General features: G+C 41.5%; 1 protein-coding gene across 3 annotated transcripts; it reads right to left on the reverse strand.

Annotated features, from left to right (window-relative positions):
- Positions 1-93: 93 nt before the first annotated feature.
- Positions 94-8,629, reverse strand: acp1 (acid phosphatase 1). Of its 3 annotated transcripts, none has more exons than XM_067241596.1 (6): positions 8,580-8,629; positions 7,783-7,856; positions 6,953-7,066; positions 4,843-4,904; positions 2,864-2,969; positions 94-768 (listed from the first exon to the last, which is right to left on the reverse strand). In XM_067241596.1, exons 1-6 carry the CDS (start codon positions 8,617-8,619, stop codon positions 691-693), a joined length of 474 nt encoding a protein of 157 aa, XP_067097697.1. In that variant the 5' UTR covers positions 8,620-8,629; the 3' UTR covers positions 94-690. The 3 variants fall into 3 exon arrangements, with proteins under 3 accessions (XP_067097697.1, XP_067097698.1, XP_067097699.1); XM_067241597.1 differs by lacking the exon at positions 6,953-7,066 and adding an exon at positions 7,131-7,244 and having other exon boundaries at positions 100-768; XM_067241598.1 differs by lacking the exon at positions 8,580-8,629 and having other exon boundaries at positions 100-768.
- Positions 8,630-13,155: the final 4,526 nt, after the last annotated feature.

Genomic DNA, 13,155 nt, shown 5'->3' on the forward strand with positions numbered 1-13,155 from the left:
TCCTGAACATTGGTGTGGAATTGCCAGTACCAGATTGCAGAGTTAAGATACATAGGTTTTTGGTTATTAGGTTAGATGAAAGAGTCATTGTATGAAGTCATTAATCTTTATTCTGAATGACAAAAGTAAAGCTCATAACAGTAATTTACATCAGTTACTTGGTCTTACACTGTTAAAGGAGAATATATGTGGATTCAGGGAGACCAAATCCTATTTATCCCAGTCTATTTAATAGACTAAGAGAGTTACTACTCCCACCAAGATTAGCATTTGGACTAGCCTTAACTTTTGTTACCTATGAACTTCAAAAGATCACCAGTCAAGCAACCATACTGAAGTGTTTTGTCAAAGGGTGAACATTGTGTTGAGACTTCAACTACTTTAATAATGTGCAAAACAATATCTCACTTTCATATTTTATTATTTTCTCCGTCAAGTGGACTTATAGGCAACAAAAAAGGACATGGGCAAGTGTAATACATATCATCCTTCCTGCTTATCAATCTAGCCATATTGCAGACATTGTAGACATTGAAAAACTGATTTATTAACGCACTTACTGCATAATTCTAAATAAAATCATGTTTGTCCATTTGTGTTTTGCTATATATTGGGCTTCATCAGGTATGGAGAAAACTAAAGGCGTGTCCAATAGTATTTTGGTTGATCCTTGTCAGAGCTGAAATGTTGTTATGAGTTGGCATCCAAAAAGGCTTTACAGCATCTCACGCACTGTTCATACACCTTTTCAAAGTCTTCATCACCCCCCTTGGTAACAGAAAAGAAAATGAAACTGATTACAGTATGTGCATTAATACAGTGAAAAATGCAAAACACAAATTATTTGCATCTCCAGGCAGGGGCGATTCTATTATCAGACCTTTAGGGGTGCTCAGCCCCCAATGAGAATGTGACATGAATACAGTGCCTTGCAAAAGTGCTAAACCCCCTTGCTATAAATCCTTAATTTCACTGGATAACAATTAATACATTTATGTATTATTATGCAAAATATTGAATGAATGAAAAAACTAAGGATATCCCTTTCTTAATGAACTACCAGCATCAAATGATAATGAACAATAATAATTTTAATTTTTGTATTATTATTTTTAGGGGTGCTCAGATGAAATTTAGGGGTGCTTGAGCACCCCTTAAAAGGGTCTAAAATCGCCAATGTCTCCAGGTGAACATTCATTTGTATCTAAGAGGTAGAATATACATTAGCCTTCAAAAGTTCCCCACATTTTATTATGTTTTGGAATGTATTTAAAATGCCTACGCTATAATGAGGAATTTAAAACATTCACATTCAACATTCTTTATTTGGTATTGCAGTGGCTACAGCTTAGAGAATACTTGTGTAGACCTCTACCAGCTTTGTACACAGATTTGAGGTCGTTCACACATGCTTTGGATGAAAGCATCTTCTAAATGAATATAACGTAAAGTGTACTATGGAAATAGTATTCATTACAATCTATGTTCACCCTGTTAGGTCCTACCAGGAACCAAATCATAGTTTTTCTTATAGTTTCCCTTATAACAGGGAGAAGAACATGAAAAACCACAAATGGGTCTAAGTAGACGGTGTTTCTGGAAGCGAAAGGCTCCAGGTTCCATTGAGCTGCACCCTCCTGTGAGACTTTCAGAGCTGTCTGGCTCTGGGCCTTGGCTGCTTTAGACTGCCACGCCTTGTGGCTACTGGGGATGGTCCACAGTGCAATGTTGTTGAGGCTACAAAGTACGAGTGTTTCCTATACACCAGGTAAAACCTATAGGGCTACATTTCCAATGGCTGGCTAATACAGGCCATATCCACATGCACAGCAGCTTGTAAGGGGAAAGGGGAATATACAGCCAATTGGATGAACACCCAAATAGGATGGAACACATACATTTGTGGTCGATCTCAATCTGTCTTCTCATTCATTACCATAGATACTGTACTATTCTGTCATAATCCTGGTTCCAAAAGCCTCCGGTAAAGCTGCAGTTTCACCCATATGTCATCAGGTGATCCGCAACATGCAATTTTTGGTGTGTTACAGTCACACACAAAAAATGATTCATTTCCATGCTACATTTTTTTATGTTACAATAACATTGGACAGGCGATATGATTTATAACGTTTGTATCAAGAGCTCCAGGATCCAAACATGCAGACTGCCCGTCCTGAAACATTCCTGAAAAGCTTTTCTTTGTTTTCTCCTCTCCCCCACTTTAGAAACAAACCGACTGTAGATCAACAACCGAACTTCAATCGTCAACCCCCTACACTCCCCAACCCGGCTAACTTTCCCTCAGTATAACTACCCCCCCCCCCCCCTCCCAATACTTCCCACACACCCCCTCAATCATCGCATCCATGTAGAAATCCAATTGATTCTTAAGCAGCCCCACCAGACTCCATTTCCACAGCCTTTTGGCAGGACTTCCGAGAGCAGAGGAAGCACTTAAGGTCGAGAGGAGTTAACTAAGCCATTCCACGTTATGAGTTGGTAAACGGAGAGGGTTGAAAGAGCGTGAATCTTTCATCAAAAGTGTCAAAGCCCCTTCCAGCAGGAGCTTAGGGCCTCCCCCACAGAGAACAACACTACGGAAATAGCCATATTTTGGCTTTGAAAGTCAATATAGAATGATAAAGTACAACATTTTACTGCTGGGAAAAGGCCTTTTAGGACAAATGAATTATTTTAACGTTTACTAAGGCTTAATTTATGAATGTTTCCTTTTTGCGTTACGTTCAGAACAACTACTTTCCGAGCTGTTTTGAAATCGCTTTGGGGGGGCATTGCTTATTTAAGTACAGTCGGCTTCCCATTAGGCATGTGTGAAGGTAAGTTGGAACTGGAGACTTACGTAGTAAGGGTCTTTGATTATCAGCTGTTTCTCAGGGTCGTACGAGCCCAGCAGCTCAATCTTAGCGGTGCTGTTTTTCACCGACTTTGCCTTCTTATTCAGGTCACTATTCAGGGAAAAACAGAAAACACATTACACTTATAGACAGCGATGCAATACAATAACCTTGAAAAGGCATAGAGAATATACTTGGTAAATACCAGCAGAACATGTGTTCTGAGGGACATACACATTAGAGAGAACCAGACACTAAACTGACTCGGGCATTTAGCCGTCAAATAGCAGCCATGAAACTAAATCCATCTGGTGCATATACCTGATGTTTAGGGAACCATTGACATGAGAAGGAGAGGCTCCACATCACCCGTACACAAAGCTACTGGCGCTTTCTTCTCTTTGTTAGCTAAGCAACATAGTTGGGCTATGTTGCTTAGAAATACAATAATAAACTCGAAGGGAGCCGTGTCCCTTTATAAATATAACCGCCTTCGGATGTGAAGGTCAGATCCAGTGTGTGGGACATCCCATGTACCAGGGTCTAGTGTGCAGATGCCCTGCAGGGAGTCTAGCCTTCACCTAGGCCGGTTTAAGACTTTGACCGTAAACTTGATTTCAAAATGCAGAGCCACTTCCCTAGTCTGACGCCATCACTAGACAGCTGGCCCCTGTGTGCCTGTTTAAGCTTTGACACAGAATGGGAGGTGGGGTCAGAGCGGAGAAGGAAAGAGGCAAACAAAAAGTGACCCACTCTGCTCTGTAAATAAACTCGGCAAAGCAGAAAAGATTAAACGGTCAAAGAAGAAAAGGAAAAACAAACTCCCGGCAATCAAATCCTGCTGACTCGTTATGGTGAAGTTCTAATGATGGTTGAAGGACCCACTTTAATGTTCTGCCTTGCAATTATAAAACTTTGTGAAGGGAGGGAGAGAGATACGGTAGGGAGAGAGGTAGAGACATACGGTAGGGAGAGAGGTAGAGACATACGGTAGAGAGAGGTATGAGAGAAAGAAAGAGAGAAAGAGGTACAGTAGAGGGAGAGAGGTAGACAGAGGGGTACAGTACAGTGTGACAGAGAGAGGTACAGTACAGTGAGTTGATAGGTGTGTGTGTGTGTGTGTGTGTGTGTGTGTGTGTGTGTGTGTGTGTGTGTGTGTGTGTGTGTGTGTGTGTGTGTGTGTGTGTGTGTGTGTGTGAGAGAGAGAGAGGTAGAGAGGTAGACAGAGAGAGAGGGGTACAGTAGTGAGAGAGGTAGAAAGAGAGGTAGATGTAGAGAGAGAGAGAGAGAGGTAGAGAGAAAGGTAGAGAGAGAGAGAGAGAGATAGAGAGAGAGAGAGAGAGAGAGAGAGAGAAAGGTAGCGAGAGAGAGAGAGAGAGAGAGAGAGAGAGAGAGAGAGAGAGAGAGAGAGAGAGAGAGAGAAGAGAGGTATAGAGAGAGAGGTAGAGAGAGAGAGGTAAAGAGAGAGAGAGCTAGAAAGAGAGAGAGGTAGAGAGAAAGGTAGAAAGAGGTAGAGAAAGAGGTAGAGAGAGAGGGGTACAGTATTGAGAAAGGTAGAGAGAAAGTCGCCTCCGGAGAGTAAAGACGAGGCATCCCAAAACTCAGTAAGCTGCTTACTGACCGATCCGCCGTGGGCATGTGATCTCAAAATGATCCCAAACGTTCAAAGTAGCAAAAACATCCCTCCCCCTGAAAGAGCTTAAGGTCAGCGCTTGTTAAAGACTGACTTCTCCCTCCACATTAGGTCAAGCTTGAGGTATTGAATGTATTTTTGTGTTTATAACCAAGGCAGGCCAATCGTGTTGTCAAACCCTATGACTGGTATAATGGGGAACAAGTCTTCCAGCAATAGGCCTGCATACATGCAGTTGTTAGAATGTTTGGTGTGGATGCTAGGAGAGCACATGGTTCTCACAGTAAAAACGAGACCAAGGATTTTGACCAGTTCTTAGTGATAATGCTAATACTGCACATGTAAGCGTACCTCATATTACTTTCATCCATGCAGAGAATGTACTTGAAGTTTGTAAAATCTTCCTTAGTCACCTATGGAGGGAAAACACAGAACAAACATTAACTTTGGCACTGGTACAGGGAGAATACAGGCAGCATGCAGCCTCTCTGGACTGTCAGAAACTTGGCCACAGATAACTAGTGCTAGGTATCTAGCACGTTCCATTAGCACGGTAAAGACTTCGCTCTGCTCCAGACGGAGTCATGAAGACATTCACAAAGAGAACACCCTTTCTGAACTCAGAGAACATGGGACGGCATCCAAAGTGAAGCTTCAAGAGAAATAGGGAGTCGACTGCGTGCGCGTGTTTGTGAGGAGAGGAGAAAGGAGGGTAAAAGAAGCAAGGGGAAAGGTCGAGAAGGAAGAGGTGGTGTGCGTGGACGTGTGAGTGGTCCCACCAGTGCTTCCCCTCTTCCCCCGATCCCTTCATCCGCTTGGTGAAGGAAGGGATCAAAGCGTCACATCTGTAAGTATGTGGAGGGTGTTGTGCAACACGCTGCTCTTACTCAGCAGCGCTGTCTCCAGACAGACACCCCCAACTCCATGTTCCCTCAGGGTTAAGGGATTTTGAGGTCAGGTGAAGCATCGAACAGGACGTACATGTATTCAGAGAGAAAGAGTATACCTCAGTAAGTGTGAGGTCAGTGACTCAAGTGTGAATGCGTGATTTTATGGAATAGATCTGAACCGATGCATTCTTGAAAGGTGGCTCAATTATGCATTGGCACAAATAAACATAATGTGATGTATGAACTGTAGGTATTTTTTCTGACGGAGAAAACGTCAGTCCTTAGCAGTCCTTGCAACATGTTCATATGAAAAACATCTAAACTGACCACGACGCACCGAGGTTAAGCCAGGTTACTGTGCATTTCTGGAATAGCTTCCTGACAGTTAGGAGGCTGATCTGAGAGTAATTGGCTGAGCGACTGGGAGGAAGAAGAGACTTGGTTTATAGGCAGATAACAGATAACAACCCTGCAGAGTTGCTGAGTTATCCAATAACGGGCTGGTACAATCCAAGAAGGGTGTGGACAGACCACTTCATTAGATGGGATGGTCTGAGAACATCTATGCTTCTTTCAAAGCGTCATGATAAGCAGAGTAAATTCTCGAGATAGATGGATGACAGCTACCTGTTTGACTAGGAATTATTATTATTATGATGATGATGTTTTAGCAGGGTGTAGGCTTAAAACACTGCAAAAGTCATATTTCCCAAACGTCAAATCCAGGTTCCTGTTCTACCCCATCTAATGTTCCAGCCAAAGCAAAGCATCCTAATATCTGATGTAATTATTGTGTTTGGATGGATGGAACTGACTAAAACAAACAAAAATAAACACCATTTTATTAAACAGCATCGCCCTGTCTCCAACCAGTCTTTCCAGTCTGTTCTGTTTAGGCACTGGCGACAGACAGAGAAGGAAAGCTAAAGTTCAAGTTGTGTGTGTGTGTGCATGTGTGTGCGTGTGTGGGGGTTGTGTGTATTTGCGTCAGGGAGGTGGCGGCGGGGTGAAAGCAGGAAAAACCCTGAGCTTGTCAAAGTTCAATGTGTGGATTTGGGTGGCTTGGGGGCCCAGGGTCTGAGCTCCCCATCCCTGCTTTGCGGGGCTTAGCCCAGGCCAGGGTCGGCATGGAGTAAGGACACGCGAAAATGAGTGTATTCCCAGCCGTGGGTAAGGCAAGTCCCTAAGAGCTGGCGGAGAACGAGGGGGAAAGGAGGAAAACTGGAGACAACTGAGGGAGAGGGGCAGGGGGGACATGGGCTTCTGACAGACCTATGAAAGCTATCGAGTATCCAGCATGGGACCATGCTTGGTCTCAGGACATTGTGGTGGGATTTTAACCGACACTTTCGTCCGTGTAGAAAAAACATGAAGCACCGGGTCATAAACTATTCAGTGATGTCGACTTCAGTGTTGTGTTATCCTTCTCGATTGTTACATAAATAGGACTTATAGTGTGAATAAATGTACATGCTGTACAAGTCCTACCACAAACAAACCCACGCACAAACATTTACAAACCCACCAGATCCCAGTGACCCAGCAAGGACCAAGGGGCGGTTCTATTATACCTGTCGGGCCCTGTGATTGGTCTCAATGCCATGCTTGCTTAAGCAGGCCAGACCTCGGGCGTCCGGAAGGCTGCCTGTGTTCCAGTCAGACGTGGCACCACCGTCTATGACCCACTGCAACAACAGAGAACACAAGGGCTAGCCACTAATGCTACGAGGGAGGGTAGGAGGTCCATACCTGCCGGGCAATGTGCCTCATGGGCACACCATGCTTCTTCATGCAGGCTTGGCCGCGGTGGTCAGGGGGGCTGCCTATCTCGTAGGTAGAGGTTGCAGCACTGTCTATCCTCCACTACGCGACGGAGGAGGAGGAACAACGGCAACACAGCAAAATCATGTCTTCACAAATGGGGGTTTTCCAACTCACATGCAAGACATGTTCTTTCCTCAAATATTGAACTCCAATTTTAGTTTGTGGTTAAGAAACAAATCCTGATACATGCAATTATAAATCGTAATATTTGGTTAACTACAGCATCCCTTTAAAACATGCTGACACTTTGTATCATTCGTTTTGTCTTTGTCAAGGGTTAGCTTTTGTCCTTGATTCAGCTTTACTGTTAATGAGGACATACAAAGCAAATGAACACACTTGCCAAATCTCTGGGAGCAGACAACTGCAGAGTTAGAGATGTGCTGTACGGAGCCTACATTTTCATATTCATTCATTAGAGTTGTGCAATTCAATCCATATGTTATGCCTTTTCTTGCTAATAAAAAAAAGTGTGGTCTAGCAAATCTGAAGGACTTCTTCCTTCAACACAGTGACTGGTCTGTATGTCAAATGTGATGCTAAACTTATACTCTGTCTATGCAGATAAAGATCTCACCTCGTCCACAACATCCTTGTCTGTCGCCATCTTCTTGAAGACAGCTTCAGCAATGGGAGACCTACAGATGTTCCCTGGAAATACAAACAAGGAATATATATTCCAAATCTACAGCATTATAATAATTCACATAATGATCTTATGATGGATACACGTTCTTCCCTAATGTTGAAATGCTACAGTGTTTTAGTCAGCTTTGTGATATTAACAATGACAACTGACAAGCATAATTCGAAAAATGTAACAGTATGTGTTACATCCACATGTCAATGGATGTGGTGCATTATGCAATGTTGGTTGGCTCTACAAGGAGCATAGCTAGTATTGCACATCGGCTGCCTTTATTTTGCAGAATATGCTGCCTGACCTTGGTTCATATTACATACGTATAGCTTGATAGCTACAATATACGATATATATCTGGGTAAAGGTCTCACAAGTGCTGATTTTCCTTGAACCTCAAAGCTATTTGAAGAACTAGACTACAATTCTGGCGCTAACATCAAATGTGACACTATTTTCTCACACGACAGAGTAAAATAGGTACTTTGAGCAGTAAATTGAGAATCTGTTACAAGCTGAATAATACATTATCGGTCTTTGTGCAGCAACTGGTAGCTAGCTAGTTCCAGCTACGAGCTAATGCTGGCTAATCATTGATTGATGGAAGACAGTTAAACTTTCTAGATATCATCGCTAAACGCCTAGAAAGTATTTCTGGCTTAATTGTTATAAAATAACAAACAACTTTGAGACTCAAACTAATTTTTTGTTTGGTTTAAATCATTATTTCTTACCCAGGCACACAAACAGGACAGACTTTGCACTGGCTGCCATGTTGGTATGATGGGTCCTGTGTCACAATATCTAAGGTGCCCAATTCTTCTGCCTGGTGTAAATATATGTTTCTTCTTCTGTAGTAGCTATTATCATTTTATCTCGTGTGTGTTAGGTGGTAGTGATTATTTCAAACGTGATTAAAAGTGAGTTGCAAACTATGTCCAGTTTTAGGGGTCGTAATATGACTCATTTTTCGTGCTCGATTTTCATGAAAGGAAGGAAATCTTTCAGGGTTTATATAATAACAAACAATCTGTTACCGTGTAAATACATTTGAGCCTGTTTAAGCTTTGTAATTCCCACTGCCCCTTCAAAAACCTATGGTGTATATGCAATGTATAATCATGAAGTTTACTCCAGATCCGAATGTTGACCTGTGACTTCGGAAATTACACACTGAACAATCAAGAAACTGTGAAGTTTCACCCTAGATTTCAGCTGCCCTTCAGGTTGCCTTATCCTCATCTATTTTAAGCAGCAGTTTCCATTCTAAGACATTATGCTTGCTTGGGTTTCTGTACGGAATACACAAGTCATGGGAAAGAAGAACATTCGGAGACCCAGACTGAATAAGGAGTTTATATACCTAACCATTACACTCTGCCTGTTGTATAACTTACTTACATAAGTGTTTGTCCAGCATATAAAAATTTGGCCCTCAGTTTTCTATTCTCTCACTTGCAGTTGTCAGATAAAATGCGTGAGTGAATTAGTTCAAAAATACATCTCTTTGATCTTCTAAGCCAAAGATCAGGTTTTCAGATGTTCCAATTCTCCAGAGAATTATTGTCCCTCTCTCTTCTCTTCACTGTAACAAGACTAACTAAACACATTCAGTTGAACCCAGACCTAGTGCTTGAACAGAATGGCACTCCACTTGGTTGTCAAGAGCTGGGACTGGACAAATACAATACAATACAGAATGTCAGTTCATCCCTATGATTGGTTGGAGGTCTCTGAAACAGTATCTATGCTTTTACAAAGTGCATACAAATCGAAAGTTCATAATGACGACACCACAAATGTGAAAAATGTGTCTGTAGCTGTATATTGCACATGCTCATGAATTACCATTATTAGGCCCACAATTTGTGATAAATTAACAGCCTCTCTTGTAGCTGATTGAGTAGGTGGTGACCTTATTACTGCAAATTGGTGCTGTATGCATAATCACTTATTACTGGTGGGTTAGATAACAAGAGACAGTAAACTATAGCTAAGATGCAAGTTGCAATTTGATTTTACAATTTGTGAGATCATTAAATTGAATGACTCAGACAAACTCATTCATGCCTTAAGCACCGCTGATTAATGATTGTTAAGGAGTCACTAAAAACATAATTAAGGAATGATGCAAACAGCAGCACATTAATGCATAGATGTTGCTTCTAATAAGCTAGTCCAGAAATGAACCGGAAAGTTTAAAGCGAGACAGAGCAAGGAAGAACTGGTTCTGTCAATGAAACGGTATACAGTAGCACAGTGGGCATTGAGAAAGTGACGACACTACTGTGGGAAAATAAGCTCGTAAACTTTGATGTGTCCCCTGGTAAATGGATAATGTTACAACTGCGTTTAAAAAGTAGGTTCCAGTTGAATTAAGTGGATCCTCAAGGGATACTCACACTTTGCTTATTATTTTCTCAATTTTTTCAGATTCTTCTTCTGTCTATCACTTTTTCTGATGATCACAAACAGATCTCACTAAAACTACTTCATGAATCAGGTATTGGACCGAGAGCCAGAACATCTATTATGGTGGGCTGCCAGTATGTAAGTTGAGTGTTGACCAGGAGACATTTTTCTGTATTATATACTCTAATGAGGCTGCCCATGTGATTATGCTATACATGACCCTGTATCTTTGAATGCAAGCAAAGGAAAAGATGAAGAGAGAGAGCCAATGGTGGATGTAAAAGTCACATCTGGACTACAAATTTAAAGTATGTTGGAGCCAGTAACGACATTTGGATCTGGTGCCTGTTTTCACTCATGGACAACCTTGAATGGAGTCAACCTTGCATGTTACATTGTTACATTGGACATGGGAATATATTGACAGAATTTATTTAGAATACTGTCAGGGAGCTTTGCACCCTATTTTGTGGTTCCTGTGCCCCCTTTAGTGTAATAAGTTGACTAACTCTTGGCTTGTCTATTTAGTAATAAGAACAATGTCTCAAAGTGGCACATTGTTTGATGAATCAATCAATTCTGCAGATTGTTCTCATCTCTTTTTTCAAATTTCCTCAAAATTTCCTTCAATTAAATTGTCAAAAAAAAGTCCATCTGTAATGCACTTGGCTCCATGACTGGCAACCCTGCACTAGCTTCTGTTATGGTTTGTGTTTTGAAGCATAGTGTTAAATTGCAGAAGATTATGAACATCGTTAAACTAAAGATTATGAACATCGTAAAAACCAACAACTGTTGGTTTTCATCCATAGATGGTCTGGGATTTTTGCAGCGCTTGCGTCTTTACCGATGCAGAGACAAATCTGTGGAATCATTTTTTACATGCCTGCAGTGTTCTATAGTGTTTGCTTAAGAGTGAAACCTGAACATCCTTCTGAGTTTGGAAAAATAAACACGATGATTGGTAATTGCGAACTCAATGTTTGGATTGTTCATGGACAAAAGTTGTAGCTTGAACTGCAACATTTTCAGTGGTTGAGAAAACATAATATCAAGTATATCCAATGCAATAAAAACTGTCAAGACAGGCTATTGTTTATTTACAATAATGTATTCCTCTGGAACCTTCTGAACAGTTCAGTTTTATGTGTGATGGTGTCCCTAACTCTAACTCCCTAACCCTAAAAAAAGACCAGTGCGTAATCAAAAGCATCTTTATACTCCGTTACCATTTAAAAATGAAGATAATAATATAATCCATATTTATAGTGGATGTGACCGCTTATATTCCCTGAACACACATTAAAGGACTAAATTCAACTGACAACCTGGAAAACTGAAATTCACATGATGAAACCAAACCTCCTATTAAGTATATAGATACATTAATCTTGAAAACCAGGAATTGAAAGCGTGTGTGTACATATTCAATGTGTCTGTGTGTGCATGTCTGTGTCATTACATGCAGTCTATCCCATGGATAAACTGCCAAAAGAACAGGGAGAGGATAGTAGATCAGAAGCTTGTACACATGCTCCCCCCCCCCCCATGAGAAACCCCTTGTCATATATCCTCCTCTTGTTCCTCTGCCAAGCATTACATTATCTCAGGGAATTCTTCTCAAGTTGATGATGATTAATCCGAACTGAGGGGGCACTGAGGACAATGTGGAAGATTAGTCACACAACAGACAGGGAAGTGAGGCCCTGGGAAGCCAGGTCTGCACATCAACACTAAGCAGTTTGTGACTTCAACCAATTTACAGATAAAATAATTGCATGGTGCTGACCAAGTACCAGTTAATCAATCCGTTTCAGGCTGAATGACTTAGACAGCCTTAACAGGAGCACTCCAATATTCTTGAGTGATTCCTCCCAACAGGCCCCCATTTAAAGTGAACATCATATTACTTTTCCAGACTATCACAGCAGACCACGGACTACATCATCGCACATGTCATTAGATCTATTTCTTTCTTTTATTTGCTATCCATGATGCGGATGGGTCAGGATGTTAACGGGACATCACCAAGTCCTAGCTGCAGTATAGCCCCCCTCAGACCATCCAACCCTGTGGATCTCAACCCACTCTCACCTTACCAGCTGTGCGTGTGCTGCCATCTACTGTCTCGTGTGTCCAGTAAGCAGCCGGATTCTGCCTTGTGTACATCTGTTTCCGGTTAACTTCTATAGAGTTCATGGTTTCAGTTAAACAAAGAGGTTGTAGTAATGAGGGTGGAGCAGGGCTGGGGGGTCTCCTTATCATCAGGATGCCTAACGCCAAATTCTTGTATAAATTGTCGTGCTCCATCTGCTTTTTATATCACATTTTTATAACCAATTGTTCTGGATAGGTTTTCCCTCCAACGTCAATTAAACACACAAATATGCCTGGGTTGCCATGTACAGGCACGACACACTTAAATAAGCAATCTTGTAGTGATTGTACATGCGATTAGCGTGCCTAATCTTTCTTGTCATCAAATTGGTTTGGAATGGACATGCTCACAGAAAAGAGCGAGAACCAAACAATGTCTAAAAAGAAAGTGTTGGAATCCATCAGGATTTTATTCTTTTGGCTGCCTATTCATTCCCTATTGCTTCAAGCTAACCTTTAACATCACTGGAAACTCTGGAAGACGTAAGCTTGGCAAATAACAACGGGAGAAGAGTTAGAACAATGGACTTTTATAAAGTGCCATTATGAATCTTAGTTTCAATGCACTCAGACACACAGTACTCTAGTTGTTTATCCATGTGTTACGAAGTGTTCACATAAATCAATATTAAGATTCTATTATCAGTAAACAGTATGCCATTTGGCAGTGTAACTCATGGAAACATGAAGCCTTAACTCCCCTAGATGGAGCCAGATTTTCCATTTTACCTCAGAGCTGCA

Source organism: Osmerus mordax, chromosome 8 (assembly GCF_038355195.1).
Source record: "Osmerus mordax isolate fOsmMor3 chromosome 8, fOsmMor3.pri, whole genome shotgun sequence".
Lineage (NCBI taxonomy): Eukaryota > Metazoa > Chordata > Actinopteri > Osmeriformes > Osmeridae > Osmerus > Osmerus mordax.